Genomic DNA, 22,415 nt, shown 5'->3' on the forward strand with positions numbered 1-22,415 from the left:
TCTCTCTCCCGACTGGCGAATCGATATTTCGCTCAAATATTGACTCCGCGATTGTGTGTGCGGTGTGTCGCGAGAGCGAGCGCGCGCGAGAGAGAGTCAGAGAGTCCGTCCCGTGCAGTTAGGCGGTGATGCTCCTTTAAAAAAGTGGAGTGCTCTCCGAGTGCGCGCGCGAGTGAGATAAACTGTCTTCCGAGGAGACAGTGTTTCGAGATAGTGCCATAAGCGCGTTAAGGAAGCATAGTAAAGAGGTGCGTAAGTCACGTTGCGCGTGGATAGACGGTACGATCCTGTGACGACGACGAGGACGAGGACGAGGACGAGGACGAGGACGAGGACGAGAACGACGGCGGACGACGACAGGACGATCCGCAGAGGAGGAAATATGCTGCCGCGGGCGACGACGAGCACGCTGCTCTGTGGGCTGCTGGCCCTGTGCGTCGGGCTCACCCACGCGAGCATCGCGTCTGCCTTCGAGTCGACACCTTCGAGCTCCTACGGCAACGATCATGGAGGTGATTTTCATCTTTCCGTCTCTTTCTCTCCGTCCTTTTCCTCGCGCTGCCGTGCCCTACATTTGTCGTTTACCTGGCCGGCCCAACGCCGTCGTCGATTGTAATACGCATCGCGATCGTACGCACCGTCTGCTGAAACGTCACCGTCACATATGTGCGTCCCGACGGTGGCTTCTTCTCCGTCATCGGGAATGGCAATGTCGCGTCGTGTCTCGTCTCGTCTCGTCTCGTCTCGTCTCGTCTCGTCATGACGCGACGACCCGCAGGTGCCCGTCGCACCTGCGGCTCGCCGAAACTGTTATGGCGATTTCATTGACCGTGTGCGTGCCTGTGCTCCGTCTCTCGTTGCACAATACGACGAGTTGAACGTTGCACTGCACCCACCCGGTCGATATGCCGCCGCTGCCACCGCCGCCGCCGCCGCCGTGAAACGGGCGAGAAAAGAAAGGCGGCTATTAAACTCTATTCCCTCTTTCCGTCAAGCGCGACTCTTTTTTTTTCCCCCCTTCACGAATCGTTTCGGGCATGCGAGAAAACGGATATGGGAAATTGGGAAAAATGCGGGGGAGTCTGTTAAAGAATCTGACCATAGTTGGACCGAGATCACACTCAGATTGTTGATGTCGAATTCTTTTGACAGATGTTGCGGAGTCTTTCGCGCGATATAATAAAAAAGTATTGGATCGTTTATAATAAATTTGGAGTAGAATCTTTGGCTTGTTTAGATTTTTTTTTATTTTTATTATTTTTTTTTTTAATAAACGAATATTCCGACTTTGGCCGAAATAATTATTATGACGAATTTTGTGTTTTCAATGCTCTGAAAATTCCATATGCCGAAATGTAGGATTTCGAATAATCGTTTTCGCGTTAACATGTCTGCATTCACGGAATGCTGAAAATAATCGGGTTATGCAAAATTCTGCGATGTCGCTGAAATTTATTTGCGCATTCGTAAGCGACGTGATAATAAAATTCGAAATCCTGATGCGTCGCGATGCGACACAAGATTGTCACTGATAGAAATTTAATGTACACTGTACCTTTTTTTATTTGCATTTAACGTAATTGCCTTCTCGCATTACATCTGGCAGTGATCGACTACAGTATACCTATTCCAAGACTTGGATCTATCCTGATATAAACAAAAAGACGAATGACGTTAGAAGTTAGAATGCATGATGAATAGTAGACGAATGATAATAACATCTGGATGAAGAATAACGATCGATCGTTTTATATTACTTGATAAGACGTTATGTATACTTGTATACATTTCGACAATAATATACTTTTTTTACATTTTTATAATGTATCTTTTATATACATAATGTATTTTTTCTATTCTTAAATTGCAAAGTATTATAGATAGTTAGTTTTACGTCAACACACACGATTTCAGAAAACTTTATGTAATTTTATCTGTTTAATTAAATGCACTTTTCGTGCAAGAGGGTTCGGACCCTTCTGACAATTACTTGGGGTTCGATTACGATCGTTCACCGTATGACGCTATTAGTCATGCTCGTTGGAATAACAAACTAAGTATGAATCACGAAAAAGAAACCTGGGGTAAAATTAGACTGATTTCGGGCAAAGCCCGAAAGTAAAGTGATGTGAATCTAATATTCCCGTCGCGACACGTCCGCGAAGAGAGAGATCGTGTTACGCATGTTAAAAATATTTGGTTGCATCCCTCAACGCATGTGTATATGTGTACATATGTGTCTAGAGCCGATCGTTAATTATTCCTAATCACTCGCCATTAAGATTAGAAAGTCTGTGAATTGATACGTAATGTTTTATATTTCAATATATATGTTTAAAACTTTCTTTAGAACAATCTTGTGTCCCATATAATGGATTTGCATGCTATTAATTAAATAATTGTACTTTAGCGATCCTAATATATTCTGGTATGATAATGCTATATATGTCAAAGTATATTTCGAACAGTTAATTAACGATCGCGGTGATAATTATCGGTTCCTAAAATTAGATATCTCATCGATTGAACTGAATATTCATTCTAATGGGATCGCCAGAATTTAAGCTGTGATCTCATTACGAGAGATGCGGTATTAATTAAGCGATACTATCCGCAACTTAATTTTTTAATTTTTTTCTTTACAATATCTTATACATGTATTGTTATTGTATTCTATAATGTATAGACATTTTATCATTTTAAACGAGAAAAATATTTTATACATTTCTGTGATTGATGATTATTAACAATTTATATGTAGTATGTAGATATAAAATTTAATACATGTACATATAAAATTGTTTTTGTTACTTATTAAATTAATATTTTATGATGGAGACGAGTTAATTACACACACACACACACACACACACACACACACACGCATTACTAGAAATCGCATGATTGTAAATGTTATATGTAGTTCTTAATACAGAAATCATTTATACGTTCATGTTTATTGATAATATAAACTCTCGCGTATGTGTCTGTATATTATCAACCGACTATAATAACTATGTATATAAGAACTCGCAATGTATATGTGGTTTTATTTAGTGGATGAGTTTTTATAAAGCAAACTATCAACTTTGATGCATCCGTTTGCGATGATTGCAGGATAATCGAAAAGTATATTATGCATACGTTTCATAATTGACTTTCATTTCGCGATCGAAAGCGATTGCTCATAAATAATTACTCGATGCTAATACAAAATATCCACGTATTGTGATCGCGAAAATATGGAAATCTGATGTTAACATGTAATTCGCCGATTTAGCATACCGAACTGTCATAAATTTTCACACCCAAATTTTCGATACTTTGGTATCGATAATATAGACGAAATACCTCATACTTTACACATTCCTTCAAATATCCAATTTTAGTGTTGAAAATTTTAATAATTAAAGTTACGAGAAACTTAATAATTAGGTGTTTTTAAATTTTTTGCTAAATATAAAAGAATGCTAAATATAAGATTTTTTAAATCAATGAATAAACAAAAATTTGTCATTGATTACTTTAATTTTTTAAATTCTTACTTTATTTTCATACATTCTCTTAAACTTTAAAAACTATTAATTTTTTTAAACTTTTGTTAAGAGAAAAGATTCTATTCGAGAGTGGTCAAATGTAGTTTAGTGATTGTAGGTCACACTGCGTCGCAAAAAGCTTACATAAAAACATTAGTTGTTGACTGCTGGCTCAAAATTTCAACGTTAGTATAATTAACAGGATAATTATGAGTCACTGTTGTAGATGAATGTTCTTTTTCTAACGTACATACGCTTTATTATTTAATGTTTTTCTCATTATATATATATATATATATATATATATATATATATGAATTGAAGAAGTTGACAACACGTTAACAGGCTGCTTGCTTTTTTGTTTTACTTAAATCTATTTCCACTAAATTTAAAATTCTTTTCTTTTTGGCCGCAAAAACCGCACATAATACGCGCACTCGGAATATTTCCTGATGCTTAATTAAAAAGTTCGCTTGTTATACGCGACGGTAAATTTTACTGGTCTTTTTAGAATGTGCGTTAACCGAAATTTTTCAACCAACGCTAAATTAATTCATGAACTTTTAACACATTGTTAAAATAGGATTGAATTTAAGTTTTACGCCATCAAAATCCATCAATTTATAACGACAAAAAGCATATCGCGAGAACGGTTTTATCCGATATCCGGCAATAAGTATCGCAAAACTCTATATGCAATGCATGCTAGATGTTTTATTGGTCGAGATATAATACATTTGTGCATTTTTTAAATGTAAATTCACATGCGATAATGGCCTTAATGCCGATTTCAATCTTTGCGTTTAAAACGAGAGACCGATTCATTCCGGATGTCATACGACTCAAGTTAACAGTTGGTGAAATCAGACTACCTGTCTTCTTAGAAAAGTTATCTGATAGGACGAAATTAAATCAGCTGCAAGAAATGTGAGTTGTTTCATTTATCGCGATGATTTCGAGAGGTTCTTTTTTCCAACTTCTACTAACGAGGAGACGTCGATGCTGATTAGTCGCATGCACGTGTTTTTGCAGTTCCACGACTGGATCTGGAAAGTCTCGAGAGTGGATATCATGGCCTGGTCAAGGAGAACGAAACTCTGGTCGAGGTCACGCCGCAGATCCGCGCCCTGGGAACGAAAGTTTGCTCCTTCCGCATCGCAAACAAGCATCACGGCGAGGCGCCGTTTGAAATAGTCCTGAAGGAGAAAGGGATGGCCGAGCTGCGGGCGTTCCGGGTTCTGAATTGCGAGAAACGCCGTAATTACAAGTTCGACATCGCCGCAGTCGGCTGCAATGGAGCGCAATCCGAAAAGTATGTCCTGTATTAGCATATAAAGAGGTCAACATTCACTTTCGTTCTCGAGGAATCATAGTGAATTTTTATCCGTTTGCTTTTTTATAACGATTCGCCTTATTAAGTAACACACGAGTATAAAAACGTGCATTTTTACTCGAGAAAATTCTCTGAGATAAAAGTAAACTTGTAAAAAGTAGAGCGGAACGAACGATGCAGAAGTACTATAAACTTAAGTTTATAATTACGAAAATCAGTCCGGTTCAGCACGCGACTATTTTTCATTGCTGAAAAAAAAAGTTTCTTATCGTATGATGCTCCCGGCACTCAGATAAGTTAACTAGAAATTTATACTTCCATCTTGTCGGGCTTCTTTTCATACAGCACAGTTATCTTTTTTTACAGCAACTCAGATAACTAAGATAATTGTAAGAGAAAACTTTCGTTGAAAAATATTTAAATAACAATGGCTGTAAAATAAATGTAAGATAAATATGTTTCATTCAACTTTTTAGTTTCTAAAAATATGCCACATATATTAGATTCTTTTTGAATTAAAAAAAAATAATATATATGTAAAAGCAAGTATTTTCATTAAAATTAATGGACATTCCATCAAGTGAAATATTCGTATAGAATCACTCTTTTTGTATATTTATTATGTATATCTATGAGAAAGAGAGAGAGAGAGAAAAATATGATATCTCTATTATGTTTTTGGCTCGAGGGGGTAAATATTTCATTTTATGAGGTTCGTGTTATAATTTGAATTGTATGTATATGCCCAAGGATATAAGTTTAAATTATGTCCATCACGCATTATCTCACACACATTATTATAACACATTAGTTGCAGATGTCTAAAAAGTTAGAACAAGGTATATATCATAAGTCTCATATGTTATATTATATCGGAAATGTATCATTTTTACTTTGTGTTTATCTGTAGTTAAAATCGTAATAAGTCATTTTGTGCGAATGTAGGTCATCAGATCATACGTCGCGCCGGTACAACGCCAATTTTTCCGGTTTGTACTGACGCATCGTGTCATAATCCCGACGTGTATCGACTAAATGAGGAAATAACTCCCGGCTTGAGTGCACAAATTTTCTCATTACGAGGCTTTGTGATTCAGTATGATTTCACACCCCCGCTCGAAACAATAACTGCCAACTATTCCCTCGTGTTCGCTCTCTCAATCTGGGCCCTCGTGTCGCCTCGATAAATATTACACAGTCCTCGAAATAAAACATTTACAAAATCGACACGTAATAATATTAAAATAATAAATAAAACAAATATTGAATTTTTACAATGTATCTCTATAAAAATTGAAATATGATATATCTAAAGTGATTAAATTGGCCTTTGGTAGAAAAATATATATTTGATATATAATTGTGTATATATATATATATATATAATTTTTATGTATATATATGTTGCGTAAAACATAGATGGAACTTGAATTCCGTGAAACATAAGAGTCATAAATAATAAAAAATTTTTCAATTTTGCATGTCAAAAACATAAATGTTAACGACAATCAGGCGTAACAAATTTTGCAATATATAGGTACAATTAGAGTAAAAAACAGTAAGTTCTGTGCAATTGCAAGGATAATTCGCTATGAAAAGCTAATACGCCCTGTTTCCAACCGGAATCACTCTCTCACCTCACCACCAACGAATCGGCAGATCAATAGTGAAACATCTCGTACATACGTGCACAATGTATAATGCTTTTATATGAAAGATTTCGTGGTGAATTTTTTATACAGTGTCAACGTTATTTTACTTTGGCGACTATCATATGGAATTATGGAAATAATATCGATCGGTTGATATCGCCTGGCTCAACAATCGCTGTTGTTTCGTCGAGATAATTTCACATCGTAATTTCTCATTAGAATATTCACGCGTGCGTGTGGATATTATTATGACATTAATACGGATGAGTCAAACGATAGGCCAATATCACCTAACAACGTTGCTCGAATATTTATTATTGCACATTCTATCCTGGCGAATTTTCCATGCATTGATTTACCCGTGTCTAAAATTTCAAACGTAAATAGATTCCGAGCGTATGTGTAACTCAAACGCCCGTTTTTAACGTATGTTTTTAGCAACGAAACAATTCCGAGTCGAAATTCAATCCTTTTCGCTTGTACATACGGTCTCTGCGGTATATCGTTTTATTGACTTTTCCGTTGTATGCCACATATTAAATTTCCGATACCCGCACCAAAGCGGACACTGTCATATAAATGTTTTACATTAAGTATATATCGACAGTAATTGTTCGGGCGTAACCGTCTTTTACAATTCTTTTCCAACGAGAGCATACGGAACGAACACGTTTTCTCGTTACGACAACACGGAAATACTAAAAATATATAGTTTCCTGTATCGGCGCTGTAAGCACCACTTTGTAAAATACAAATTTTAATTGCCTCGAAAATCTATTATATTTAAACTCTCTTACAAAGATAAGCATATAACTATGGTAGCGTAAAGTTGCTATTTTTTTTATCTTGTCATAAAATTATTAGAGAATACCCTTTATATGAAAATAAATCTCTTTTATAAATCTACTCTGGGGATTGCTGGAATTATATTGCAAATCCTCGACTAAAATCCGTCCTGAAAATACTCTTTCTGATAGCTGGATAAACTCTTTTAAATCCGTTATATAGCCTGATGCATTTACAGCTTAAAAGCTTAAAGGTTTCTAATTCATCAGGCTTATCAAAAAATTATACAAATTTATTTCCAAATAAATAAAGAAAATATAAGAAATATATAAACTGCAAAAAAAAAAACAGATAAATATAATGTGAGAGGTGAGAGCTGAAGGATTTTGCATTCTAGACTTTTTCGCGCATCTTATTTCTAATATTTTTACGATGTCTCGTCACTTCCACAGAAAAGATACCTTGTAATGTGTATACTTTAATATTATTCCAGTGCCACCGTTCATATTACTGTTGTTGATGTCAACGAGTACGCGCCACAATTCCTTCAGCCAGCCTATGTCAGCACCGTGGACGAGGGTCGCCTCTACGAGGAGGTGGTCCGTGTTGAGGCATCCGACCGGGATTGCACGCCCAAGTTTGGCGACGTCTGCAAGTACGAGATCCTCACCGCCGATCAGCCGTTCATCATCGACAACGAGGGCGCAATTCGCAACACCGAGCCCCTGGATTACGAACGTTCGCATAATTATATACTCAGCGTGGTCGCGTACGACTGCGGCATGAAACAATCGGCGCCGGCGATGGTGACGGTCAAGGTGAATCGCGTGTGCGCGCCAGGATGGCGCGGCATCCCCGAGAGAGTCGACTACGCCGCGGGAGTTGGTTCGCAGCCTCTGTTGCCTTCGGCGCGACTCGACCTCTGCGACGCGCCCTGCATCCTGCGAAACGTTCGTGCCACCTTGACTCTGGCCACTGATCATATCGGCAAGGGTTGCGATCGCGATACTTATGGAGTACGCAGCCAGCGGAAATTGTGCGGCGCCTCGCGGGACAGCGTGGACCTGCTGCCAACCCCCGGGCCCACGAGCTCCTGGACGGCGTCTCTGTCCAGAGATGAAGGTAGAGAAGCTGACGAGATCTTTGAGTTTGACGGCGTGGACTCGGCAGCGATTGTGCCGAATGACGTGTTGGAGCATAGCTTGGCGCAAAAGTTTACCATCGGCGTCTGGGTCAAACATCGACCACGTCCGCGACAGGATCCGCACATCAAGGAGCATATTCTGTGCGCAGCTGATGATCACAGTATGTTTTTACATTATTTAATGCTAGGAATTGTATTTTTGTAGTGACATTATGATATTTTCAGTTAATGATTATTTATTATCTTTTGTTTTATATTGTATGATTACTTTTTCGTTATTGCAGCTCAGGTAGCTCTTTCTATTTTATTGAATTTGTTTCATTTATTTTATTGAATTTTATTTCTATTACTTCTACTAACGAGCAAAAAACTTTGAAAAAGAAAGTTATAATAAATAATTCTCTCTTTTTTAAAAAGTGGTAATTTTGAAGTTATCATTTATATATTTTTCGAATAATGCTTTTAAAATTTTATAAAAGTCATAAAGATTAATTTTGTACAAATTGTAGTTATGTCAATTTCGCGTTTATTATATTGTTGCTGCAATTACCTTGATTGACTTTATAGCAGGAAAACGAGGAACGAGCTAAGCTAATAATTCCACTTTTCCTTTATATACCTGAGGGAGACAATAATCATTTTAGACAGCTGATAAGCTCACCGGTCGTTCCGATGTCAAGTGATGTTCGTCGACGTAATCGTTGTTAGCAGAATACATTACGCGCGCCGCCGAGAGTGCGCGTGCTCAAGCGTTAAAATATACACGTTCGCTTCGCGGAAATGCTGGGGTATTATCGTGAAGTTTCGAACAAAGCGGCTTAATCCATAGCAGGGAATGAATTTTGGCAAGAAATCAGGTCGCTCGCGCGCATTTATATAGGTCGTCGCTTACACTCCCTCTCTCGCGAAGAGTTAAATTCAAATATTCTGCCTACCTACCTACCTACCTACCTACCTACCTACCTCCACCTCTCTCCCTCAGTTTGAAATACAAATCTTCCAAATACCGAGTGGTCTCTATGGGCGACATGTAATACTGGGTTATATAAACGTTCTCTCTCGTTCTTCCTCTTCGTGAAGTTTTCCTCTTCGCGTCTCCTTTCATATTAAATTCTGTCCCTTTAATCCCTTTCGTGCGCATCTTTATTACGAGGCGATATCACGAAAGGTGCAACTAATGCTGCGCGCCGTTTCAATTACAGAGATGAATAGGCACCATTACGCCCTGTTCATAAGGAACTGCAGATTGATTTTGCTGCTGCGACGAGACTTCTCCGAGGGTGATCCTAACATCTTCCGCGCTGCTGAATGGCGTTGGAAACTCGGCCAGGTATGCGACGATAAGTGGCATCACTACGCAATTCAAGTAGACTTCCCACGCGTCAACCTTTACGTCGATGGCGAGGAGTGGCATGCTGATGAGAAGAATCCCGAGGTTATCGATGATTGGCCTTTACATCCAGCCAAGGGCGTAAACACCACCCTGGTAGTCGGCGCATGCTGGCAAGGTTCCGAGAACAAGACTAAGCATCACTTCCGCGGTTACCTCGCCGGTCTCTCCGTCTTAGTTGGCCGAAACGAGAAACCGGAAGTGCTTTCCTGTCTGCGACGTTGCCAGGAGGGCATCCACGTGCCGTCCATGGATCTATTGCAACCGGGCACTCAGCTGTTGACCAATTCTGACTTGACCGAGGTACGCATCGATGGCGACAATCGCACGAACGTGGAGACCCTGTTGCGACGTATCGGCTATTCCAATTCTCGGCGTTTCCCGACGCCCGGTCGCCGCAACTTCCGCCTTGACACGACAATCGTTTGCGAGGGCAGTGAGAACACGCCCCTACCGGTGCCAACCGTACAATCCTACGTCACTGTACTGCCGCCTCCTCGACCGGGTATTACTGTCAACGGCACCGGTTACGTAGCCAGAGAATACGCAGATTTCCGGCTGGGAGTGCGTGTATTTCCTGACGCGCGCGTCACTGCTGGATCGGCCGCCCGACTAGACGCCTGCGCTGTCAGCGTTTATCCCAGCCTTAATCCCGATCACGAGAGCCTGGGATTACCCGGCGACGCCCTGCTCGCATTCCACGATATTTCCGCTCGCGTTGATCGAGACGGTGTCGTTCTCTCGGGCGCAGATTCGCCTTACAATTACCAACAATTGATCCGTCTCATTATGTATACGAACCGCAAGCCAGCTTACTATCTCGATCGCGTCTTCAAGCTCACTTGCTCCGAGCTGAGCGGCCGCTTCGCCAGTAACGAATACGTGCAGACGCTGGCTGTGATTCATCCTAAGGAGAAGACGACTGTTCCGCCGACACCTGCGGAACCGCCTATTGCCAGAATCGTGGAACCGGCACCTGGTCATGCGCAGCTTTCGCCGCATCATGCCGATTTGACAGAGGAATATGCTACAGCCGCGCTTCGCGAAGGCAGTAGAACTATTGGTAGCGCCGGTGGCAGCCATGCTGTGACCATCGTAGCCGCCGCTTGCATCGGCTTTCTGCTACTGATGGCAGTAGTGGGCGCTGCGCGGGTCCGCGGGGCGGCTAAACGACGACGATCCGCTGGTGACGAACTCGCCGCAGAGACAGAGATGGCCTGGGACGACTCGGCCCTCGCCATCACCGTAAATCCGATGGACAGGTTGACGGAGCACGATCAACATCACCAGAGCCAACGGGACGAGGACGTAGATGACTCCGGCAGCTCCGATTCCGAGGATGGCTCCTTCCGGGATGACGATCTCGACAGCTCCGACTGCGAGAACGATTGCGAACTCAGTAACGGCCGGCATCGCCGTCACAATTCGCCGCACGATCTTGAATGGGATCATCGTGACGTTTAAATCACACTACTATCTTTACATTGAGCATTCACATCCCCCCTTTCTTCATGGTTTTTGGCATTGAGAAGAGTACTGGCCGCGTGCCGCTTTCCGCAAAATTACTCTACCGTTTCTTCACAACGCGTGCGACGCGTTTCGTGGAAGTATTCCGCGAAGAAGATTTTCCACGACGCTGTCTGAATTTCGGATCATTGTCTACGGATGTTTCTCGTCGAACGCGATTTGCGTCCGAAAGAGCGATCGTTCGAAATTCTCTTTACGTGTATCAGATATCACGACGCGTCGAAGAAATTAGAATATTTACTACGCTTTCGAATCTTCAGACTATAGAGTACTAAGATTTAACGTTCTAACGTGCTTTTCATACCGCTCGATCGACTCTCTAAACAATTATTATCCCTACTTACTGCGCGCGAAAGCGTTGTCGCATTACATCCGTCCCCCTTTCGTAGACGATGTCGATATAATTATTAATGAAACGACGGTAAAACACACACGACATTCAGTTAGTACTCGTCTGAAGCGCCAGGAAAAATTTGTAAGAGTGCGGGACGCTTTATCGAATAGTTAAACTCTTTCTACCTACGAACGCACGTCGATGTTTGGTAGAATCGGAAACACACGCAGAAGATACTTAAACATTGCCGGAAATGTATTTACGGCAAAATTATTAATTTATATTCTTGATATATCATTGGTAGTAGAGTAGAACAAAGGGGACTTTTTTTTCATCCCTAACTCTATATCTTTTCTCCTTTTTACTCTATATTCTACAATTATTACTATTTTATTATTACTCGTACTAACGCTACGATTATATCTAGCTACTTTATACCGATAGTTGTTTTTGTTATTATTTTTACAGGCAGGCCCGGTAGTTTTAAATGCGAAACAAATGTTGAGGCAATACTATATTCTTCCTTGTCTTATCGACTAAACTCTCTTATCTAAGATCCATATGCATTTGATCTCATGAATGTAATAATTGCAATAATTGTGTCTTTCATATTTTGATCAAAAAGTGCTCGCGAGCTATGAGCTGATGTAAAACTAAACCGGCAGCAAAACGCGCAAGATACGAAATATAGTTACGAAATAAACTGAAAGCTGTTCAGTATAGCACGTGAGTCGGGCTGAGCCTGGGCCATACGATAACTTGCCCAATTTTCCATTTTTTTACTTTTAAGTCGTTACTCCTTCGATAGTTTTTTGCACACAATTTTCGCTTCTTTTTCATTAGAAAAAGAGAGAAAACGGTAGTAAGGACATTGTCTCACTTGCATCTTATGATAGTGCTTCAACGTCGTTAAAGTAATCGGTATAGCATCATATCCGTATACAATGTGTGCGCATACGGAAGCGGCCGCTTTAATTAATTAATTAAAAAAAAAAACGTACCGGTCAACTAGTCCGCGAATACTCGGAGAAAATTAAATATTCAACAATAAAGAACAATATATATATATACAATGCGAGAGAGCGGATACTTCATATGTTACGTAATTTTTTTCCGATGTATACATATTCATTTTTAATTAATTAAAATTATTTGACACGTGAAGAATCGGCTTATAATCGCGGATTTATATTTTCTTCGAAGCGTCGAAAATTCTCTTAATTCTCCTACAAGTATTCGCGAATTAACGGCAGGTACCGTATACGCAGGGGTTTTGTGCGCGCGACACGCACACACATGCTCTACATATACATGAATTATATATATGTATACAGCGTCCATTCATTATTCTGTGGCGAGAGTCTCGTCTCGAGTAGTAAACGATTATTCTAAAGTAATGCGCAGCGACTGAAGAAGCTATCACGAACGTGTTTCTCTCGTTTATTTTCCCCAACACAAGACGTGTCATACATATTGTGCAATCGCTCTCTTTTCACAGAGGAAACTGAGTTTTACGTGCCTTTTAAGCAGTAGTACATTGAATTCTCCGCTCCACGTCTTAGATATTTTAATAGCTAATCCCAGGGGGCAGCGACGCGTTTTTTCTCAGTGGCCGCTCTTCATTGTTGTTGGAAACTTTTCGCGGTACCGTGGCTCTCTCGGTATACAGTTTATTTATCGCGTTTACAGCTTTTGCCAGGTATCGCGAAACACGCTATCGTGAAAAGTTTCGATTGTATTTTAGACGTTTACGGCTGTTAGGAGTTGAGGATCGGACGACGCGTTTTCGTTGGACATGGTTTCCGCACAACTTGTGGTCATCCGGCGGGCTGTCACGAGCTTCGACGTACAATGCCTGTCGATGGTTTCGTATCGGAAAACGCGTCATACACGTGCAATGATTGCAGGGTACATTAACTCTCTTTCTCTCTCTCTCTTTCTCTTTCGAAATGGTGACACGACGGCTGCGCATTCGTCCTCGTCGCGAAATAATGAACGGATTTTCATTAGTGTGTGTATGCGTGCGTTCGTGTAATAATCTAGAACTATACCGAATCGTTTGTCGGAGACACAATTAGTACCGAAGAAAACTCGTGTACGGATATATCTATATTCATATAGGGAACTATAATGAACAATTTATTTTTTCAACGAGCATATCATATCATTTTTATAAGGGATTCGGCGTCGAAAAAGTTTTTTGGGAAACATTTCGTCAATGGGCGGTCTTGCAATCCGTGGTCGCGAAATGTCATCACACTTTGCCATATAAAATGCAATTTCTTTTTCGCTGTCCGCGGTTCTCGAGGGACGAATTGTTTTTTTTTTCCTTACCTCCATTCTGAAAGGAAGAAAGGGGGGGCTATTCTATATAACGATATACCCTCTTTTACGCATTTCTCCGATTCGCGCGAGAGCAGATACAGAATTTAGATTGTTCTAAACGAGAAAAACGGAGGTCGGTGACTATGTAAGAAAAAGATAAGGGACGCGTATGATCGTTTATCTGTTCCTGATAACACCAGATCGCATATACACTTATATACGTAAAATACCGGTGTGTGTACTGCTTGCTTTTATACTATTTTTCCTTTCCAGCATTTTCCTAACGTGATATCATTATTGCAACGCGAATCTCATCGCGCGCGCATGTAATGTATAATCTCGTATTTTATAAAAATCTATAACACACAACACAGTGAAGGTATCGATAAAATCCACCAAGACAGTCGACTTCCATATGGAAGTTTTTGAAAGACCCGACAAAATCAAAGGAAAGATCTGGCCTTTACGACTGTGTCTAAATTAGCTTACGTAAATGTACACACGTGTTTGTATGCTTAATCTTCGAGCATAAGCATTCGTAAGTGCACGGTGAATTATACAGTTGGGAGATATGGGATTCCTGTTTCGTTTGATCGTCGTACACGCGATATATCATACATATATCATAATACTTGATCATCGTACACACGACACCGTAACTACATACACCCTCATCGAGTGCACGATGTCGAGGTAATAAAGTTAAAAGAGCGCGAAAAAAGATCCGTATGAGAAGATATCTCGCAAAAAATAATTATACTCGACAACCGTATATGTGTAGGGTATCCCTTTTTTTACACAATTCTTTGTTGATCTTAACATCTTTTCTCTTCTATTTTATCTATCACTTGAAACATTTAGAAAGATCTTTATATCTTCTATTTACAAAAGTAACAATATCTGTCTCTTTTTCTTGATAAATGGATATTTTGCAATTAGCAGAAATATATGTATGAAAGACTGTATTACTTGTTATCGATATATACATGAGTTGTCTATAAAAGTCGAATTATTATAAAAAAAAATATAGGTATATGTGGTAAGATATTTATAATTTAAACATTGTAAAATAAGGGGCGCCCTAAATCATGCGGACATCTTTTCGCTATTCTGAAAGAAATATCGAAAAATCAGAAGTCACTTTCAATCGATAATCAAGAAATTTAAGATAAAAAGAAAAAATTATTCGCAAAGACGTAAAATTAATCGGGTGCGCCCGCTCTAAAGATATGTACTTAATTGTTAATTAACAGGAAACGGAAAAATACTACGCAGAATAAAACCAACTAGAAGATACTATTATATAATATGTATACAAATAAAAAAAAAAGATATATCTAAGCTGTTTGCAAATGATAATGATATAAAGGGGAAAAGAGGGAAAAGAGAAAAGGAAAGAAAATGAATTTGTAATGTACCATTGTATTTTGTAGGCAGCTAGAGAGCGTGTACGTATACATATGCACAGGTACCCCCGTGTATGTATGTATGTATGTTTACGTATATAAATATACATACACTCTACCCTCTTGTCTCACTTATACACACACACACACACACACACACGTATGCGTACCGTTTGCGGAAAACAGAGGAATATTTTGGATTTAAGAAAAAAAAAAGTGGAACGAGAAAGAGCTCGTATGTGGAAAAATGTCGGAAGCTGTAAACGCGCCAGATTACATTTTCCGAATTTCCGAAAGAGAGACTCTCTCGCGCGCGTCTATCTCACGAAACGAGGGGCACATACATTCTCTTTGGCGCATATTACATTCGCCCGCTACCACCGACGCGTATCGACTTTTACACACACACACACACACACACACACACACACACACACACACACACACACATATTCACGTATATATTCGATGCGACGACAGTGAAACCGTGCATGTATAGACGCGCGATCACGCGCGCGTGTAAATCGAGAAATTATAACGCTTCACGGGGCGAGAACGCTCGTGTCATTCGTCTGATTTTCCGTTTTTAGCTTGCCTTCTCTTTTCGCGCGCGTGCGAGAAGCAGCAAATGAAAATGTAAAAAGGAAAAAAAAAAAATAAACATTAATCTTACAGCGATTCATACAGAGCTGGATTTAGCGACGCGGCAAAAATTTTCCCTTAAGGACATTCGCTAACGAAACTCGATTCGATTTTTAATTGATGCAATATATAACATTAATTTAATTGATGCAATATATAAGAATGATTCGATCTCATAAAATTGATATTGTATAGTGATAGATTTTATTGAATTCAAATTCGAAAGTTAACGAGATTGCTGCGTATATTTTGACGTGTATATTTTATTTTCCCGTATTTGACTGAACTGAGATATCGGAATTGAAGGCTCATAATTAAGCTACAGAAAGTGTATTATATAAACGTTTGTAAAATACATATGACATATCTCTCTCTCTCTCTCTCTCTCTCTCTCTCTCTCTCTCTCTCTCTCTCTATGAAATATATATTAAGCGCGATCACTCCAGAATTTCGTTATTATTTCTCTTTATATATGCGCGATGCTGAGAAGAAGATAAAGGAATAGCGTAGTAATGATATAATCGGACGTTAACAATAAAAAGTAAATTGCACGACGGCGGTGTAATGAGTGAAATAATCAACTACTTATTAGCTAGGCCGTAATGGAATATCACTACGTGCCGACTAAATTCCCTCCCATCGCAGATTGATTGTGTGTTAACTAATAAGATTAAATAACGATATAGTACAGTTAAGGAATTTAATTATTATGGATAAATAAATAAAAAAAATACTATCTGTATGCTAAGCACACACGTTTCAAGCCGTAACGTGACGTATGGCTAAGGCAATGTTTATGACTTAAACGAGTTTTTAATTTTAACATGACACACTGAGTTAATCGGCGCGTCTGCACCGCGACGCACAGAAACGTCAAATTACCTTGTTAACTCTGCAAACTGAAAGATCGTTCAAGACAAAAAAATGAAGTATTAGCAATAGTATAATTACTATACACATACACACACACACACACACACATGTACACGATACAAGATCACGCGCGGCCGCATATACACGCTGCACAGGCTAGGAAAAATGAAATACTATCTATAATGACATTATAAATAAATATTAAGACGTCAACTGTATTTGTTTAATAAAGATGTACATTCGACGTGTGAATTGACCATTGAGTATCCGGCAGGTCACTGTGATTTTTATAGATTTCTTATTTGGACTAGATAAGGATTTATTTTGAACGAGAAAGATTATATGAGGATCTTGAATATTTTTAATAGATTATTTTTATATTTGTGTGATATGTGCGATTTAAATGGCCTGCCGGTTAAAAATGGACATTGAATTATTTCTATTCTCTCCTACATTTTTCCCATTCTATTTTTCTCATGCATAATTCATGTTTTATTTTCGTCAATTTTACGTTAAATTAACGTTTGAGGAAGCGAAAACTAACTATATAAATATCTAAAGTTTCTTTATTGATATATATATTAAATAAAAATTTATTTGCACATATACAGTGAATAATAGCAGAACTATACAAATATTATGTTACGAACCTGCGATGTTTTAAATTAGATAAATGAAAATTTGATAATTTCTCAATAATTATTTACAAATCTATCAAATACTATTTATATTTAGAATCCAACATTACAGTTCGATGCTCTACTTTAGAGAACTATCACACATAAAAGATACCTGACTAAAAAAGAACTAGATAATTTTATGTGTTCTTATTCATATCTAAAAACGATATATATATTTCGTTTTGGGAGATTACATTCTTCGGAAAAATCGTTCAAAGATGTAAGAAGATGATGTAAGATATTTAGTCTTGAAGAGTTATACAAGTATATTAATAAATTATTTGACTTGTCGAGATTATAATTTCTTATGTATATTTTTTAGTAAATATATTTAATAAAAACAAAAAATTATACATTATTTTTTTATAATCATGTTTGTGATGCAAAATATTGTAATAACTTTAACCAGTTATTCCAGTCCTTGCTTCATTTTTTTGACATTTTATGTATATTAATATGTATTACATATGTATTATGTCATTAATATATTCTTAACACAAAATTGTAGAAAGATTAACTAGTCTCTCTAACTTTTAAAAAATGTAAACTTACTCGCATAAATCTTTCTTATATCTTGTCAGATAATATGTGTAACATGGAAATGAAAAAATAATAATTAATTTATATATTTTCAGTTGTTCTTTTATGATTTCATAATAAATATTAAAATACTAATATACAAGAGAATGGAGTACATATAATCAAAAAGATCCCATTTTGAATAACATCCTGATTATAAAGGGTTTTCTTCGTGCAATACTTATGGTTGATGTTATTATTATACTCTTTTTTTATACACTTTCGTTTTCAGTCCTTAAAATTTCCCTTTTCCATTGTCAAAAAGAAAATATATTTTTTTTTCGACAATTTTTATTACAAACTTATTTCATATATTATTATCCTACCGTTATCGTTTCGAATATTTATAGTAGGATGCATCCCTCATCTCAGTATCAGCAAACAATGATTGTAGTCTCGCCATTGTTATGAGAAAACAATTTTATATTTTCCGCACTCCAATGCAATAATGCTCCCTGACAAACGACGCTCCACACATAAGGAATGAAGAACTCTTCCGGTTGTTCCTCTTCTACATATTTAAACTTCAATTCCGGAAATTTCTATAAACAACAGTATATACACAAGAATAAAATTTTTGTAATAATTTAAATAAATGGCATAATGATTCATCTACAACAATATATGTCTACCTACTCTTAAACGATCTCGTGGCCATTCTAAGGTTCCTTGCTGTATAGTAGCTAATACTTGACTAACACCGAGTTGCGATTGATCTTTTTGCTCCAATTTATAAGAAAAGAAATTAATCACCTAAAAATCAGATATATCCGAAAATTTGGATTAATGCATTAAGATTTAAATTTATAATTAAAATATCTATGTGCAAATGTTACATCATTTGCAATTTAAAAACTTACAGAATCAATATTTTGCACGATATCTTGGAAAGCAGAATGCATTCTAAATGGTTGAAAGACATCCTTTTTATATAAGAGAGTATAAATTAAATTTGGATTGTACGCAAGTCTGTGAGTTAAACAACTATTTATAATTTCTAGCACCATCCGTAAGACTTCTTCAAGTATAGTTAAGTCTTGAATCTGCAATACGTATATGTTAATTGATAATTCTGATTGATATTTATATGATATATCTTATACATAGATATATCTACCAAATCTGTGTTTGTAGCATTTCCATTAACAGTCACATTAATAACGCTATTGTCAGGAGAAGTTATTGGCTGTGCTTGCGCTCGAATTTTTGCTTCTAATCGCGCGTGCTTTTTTGCAAGAGTCTCGAATAGACTCAACAATCTTTGACTAACATAAGGATGCAAGGATGTGAACTGGGCAGACATATTTGCCAAAGCTGCTAGACAGTTTGTATGAAGATATTTGTCCTAATAATGATAAAGAAAAATGATATAAATTTATAGATGTGATTTTAAATCAATACAAAAGAAGTCAGATACTTACTCTCATTTTAAACATATTATACTGTATTGTGCGAATCACAACAAGAATTAAAAGACCACCTAATGATATTTCGCTTATGGATCTTTCAGTGTACCATGTTACACCCTTAAGCATCTTGAACAAAATAATATAATTATCAATCGTTATCTTAATCATTACAATTACATAAAATATGTATTATAATACTTACAATTTCATGTATCCGTTTGTTAAATGTTTCATCTTCGCTTAAAATTAGGAGAATGATAAGGGACATATAAATATGATGTGATGTATTGTTTGGTGCATGATATAATATTTGTAATATTGGAGTTACCTATAAATCACAATATGAGAGATTATTAAATATATATTAAATACAATTACTCCAAGAAAAAAATAAACTTTTAAATTACTTGCCAATAATTGTATATCAGGCCTTTTCATTATGTCCTGTTTCACACTCGAATTCCTATGTAACAGCATGTAGAGCAGGAGCGTGATTTCATCTGTATTTGGTATTTTACAAATAGTGCTATATAATTTATTTAGATTAAATTTAAAGATTTCGATTGTTTTTGTTTGTGACGTAGGTTGATCCTCTGCGTAAAAAAATTATATTTTATCATTTAAAATAATCAAACGTGGTAATACATTCTATTACCAATAACCATGATTTATTAAGAATTTATACCAGAATAATCACATAATTAAATTAGATTAGCCCAATGCATATATGTATCTCACCTTGCATGTCTATAAAGGAGAAAAGTGCATTTCTATATGGATTGTGCGTAGCAGTACAATGATTTGTCAGAATCAATAAAAGTAATAGAGACTGACTAGCAAGTGGAGTTTCCGTATCGCGCCTTTTTTCTTCGTCCTCAGCAGTGCCATTATGTGCAATCTGTACACTTTTCGAACTACTACCGATACCCATTTTTATTACGTTCCACAACCCGGCTGAAACAATGCTTTATATTAACGCTTATAAGATAGATCACCTGCATTTTGTGATATTTGTCATATTTACCAGCTATACTGAATACAATGCTACCCCCAGGTTGTTGCGTCAGTAATCCCGGAGGAGCGTGTTCCTGTTGTATAAAATTGTGCAACAGTATACACACCACAGCAGGTGCTTGTTGGCTTGAATGTGCATGCATCGCTATCCTGTATACAGTGCTATATTCGGCTGCAGTTTGAGAAAATAATTGTACCGAAAGCAATACAAGTAAACAATTAATTGCTTCCAAATGAACAACATATGTAAATTCACTGTAAAAAATATGCTGATTTATAATACATGTGTATATTTTAAATATTTTTGAAAAATATATGTACACAGATATGAGTATAAGTTCATTATATCCCTACTTACCATAAAGGTACATCTATAATAAGTTCTATCAATGCATCAAAAAGTTCTTCCAATCTATAAGAAGACAGCGCTTCATTTGCTGAAGTTGTTTGTGGTGCTTCAATGTGTTTTAGCATCTCCTCCTCGCCAACAGTCTCAACAAAGTACTTCAAAATGCATCTTACGGCAAATAGTGCATTATATGTTTGCCACGTTGATATTATGCTGTAAGTGCGAATATAACCTTCAAACTTATACAATTTAGAATATCATATATCATATTTTCAGGCAAAATAAAAACTTTTCATATAAATTTAACATTTATAATTAATTATAACATATTATAACAAAGCAAGAGACTTACTTTTGATTCTGAACAGGTGCAAGCAGTTCATTGATACGTATAAGAGCTACCTGTATCAGAGTACCAAAGTTGCCAGTAACCAAATTATTCACAAGCAATTGTTGACATGATAAGTCTAGTCTTGAATCGAGCTCTATTTGATCATTCCTTGTAATGGGTGGTCGCATGTTATAAGATAAGAATGTGTTCCAGAATGGATCATTTGCAAGTATGCTTTGCTTCCCGCAGAATTTTTCCAGGTATACATTCTTGGAGAGATCTTCATAGCGACTCGGCGTTGTACCCATTTCTTCTATTGAGCTTCTGAAAATGAAAAAAACAATGAGACTCTCCATATCCGAAATATCTCGAATAAACATTCATCCTTTTTTATAACTTTAAATCATTTTTTTATTTATATGCATGTAATATATATATATATATATATATATATATATATATATATATATATATGTATATGTGTGTATTATATTTATACATAAGCAAAAATAATAAGATATAATATTATATCAAAATATATCAAACAATTGGCACATTTTATTGAATTTAAGAGATTCTTTACACTGTCGACAGCAACGCATAAACAATTCTTTTCTGAAAACAATACAATCAAAAATATACACGTTGACAGCTCAGTTTGACAGCAGCTAGAGTGCACTTGGAATGAATTGACAGGAATAATCGCGCACGATTGATCGTGAATATTCTAATGGGCCAATGAGCAATCATATTGCTACGTTACTTTTCCATTACAATAATAATAGGATATTATTTGGTCGACGAAAGTATGCGAGTAAATGTCGAGACGGATCAAACGAACTAATAACCTTCGCACGTCATGTATCAAGATGATCCGGCAGGATCACCGATCACTCCTTATTTCAATGGTTATTTAAAACTGTAATACTGTATCACTTAAGACATTCACGCTCGATTCAATCGTTAAAATAAAGCATACACTTACAAAATTACATATATTAATAATCAGTTGAATCTTGCATATAACGCATAGACAGAGAAAAGTTCCATACTGGTACCAACACCAGCTATCAGCTGACGTATCGGTATAGTCGGTCATTGACAA

The 22,415-nt window shown here is 37.2% G+C and overlaps 2 protein-coding genes across 4 annotated transcripts; one reads left to right on the forward strand and one right to left on the reverse strand.

The window, feature by feature from the left end:
- Positions 1-16: 16 nt before the first annotated feature.
- On the forward strand, positions 17-17,192 carry Cals (calsyntenin 1). Its single transcript, XM_072907616.1, has 4 exons — positions 17-512; positions 4,569-4,848; positions 7,801-8,612; positions 9,654-17,192. The coding sequence occupies exons 1-4, from the start codon at positions 383-385 to the stop codon at positions 11,303-11,305; spliced, it is 2,874 nt and encodes a 957-aa protein (XP_072763717.1). The 5' UTR covers positions 17-382; the 3' UTR covers positions 11,306-17,192.
- Positions 17,193-17,290: 98 nt separating this feature from the next.
- On the reverse strand, positions 17,291-22,398 carry LOC140674234 (dymeclin). 3 transcript variants are annotated; one of them, XM_072907620.1, is made up of 12 exons: positions 22,296-22,398; positions 21,332-21,634; positions 20,989-21,192; positions 20,641-20,885; positions 20,355-20,570; positions 20,028-20,209; positions 19,819-19,944; positions 19,629-19,742; positions 19,325-19,552; positions 19,068-19,250; positions 18,844-18,960; positions 17,291-18,749 (listed from the first exon to the last, which is right to left on the reverse strand). In XM_072907620.1, the coding sequence occupies exons 2-12, from the start codon at positions 21,616-21,618 to the stop codon at positions 18,582-18,584; spliced, it is 2,070 nt and encodes a 689-aa protein (XP_072763721.1). In that variant the 5' UTR covers positions 21,619-21,634; positions 22,296-22,398; the 3' UTR covers positions 17,291-18,581. The 3 variants fall into 3 exon arrangements, with proteins under 3 accessions (XP_072763721.1, XP_072763727.1, XP_072763733.1); XM_072907626.1 differs by having other exon boundaries at positions 22,159-22,299; XM_072907632.1 differs by lacking the exon at positions 22,296-22,398 and adding an exon at positions 21,894-22,134.
- Positions 22,399-22,415: the final 17 nt, after the last annotated feature.

Source organism: Anoplolepis gracilipes, chromosome 2 (assembly GCF_047496725.1).
Source record: "Anoplolepis gracilipes chromosome 2, ASM4749672v1, whole genome shotgun sequence".
NCBI lineage: Eukaryota > Metazoa > Arthropoda > Insecta > Hymenoptera > Formicidae > Anoplolepis > Anoplolepis gracilipes.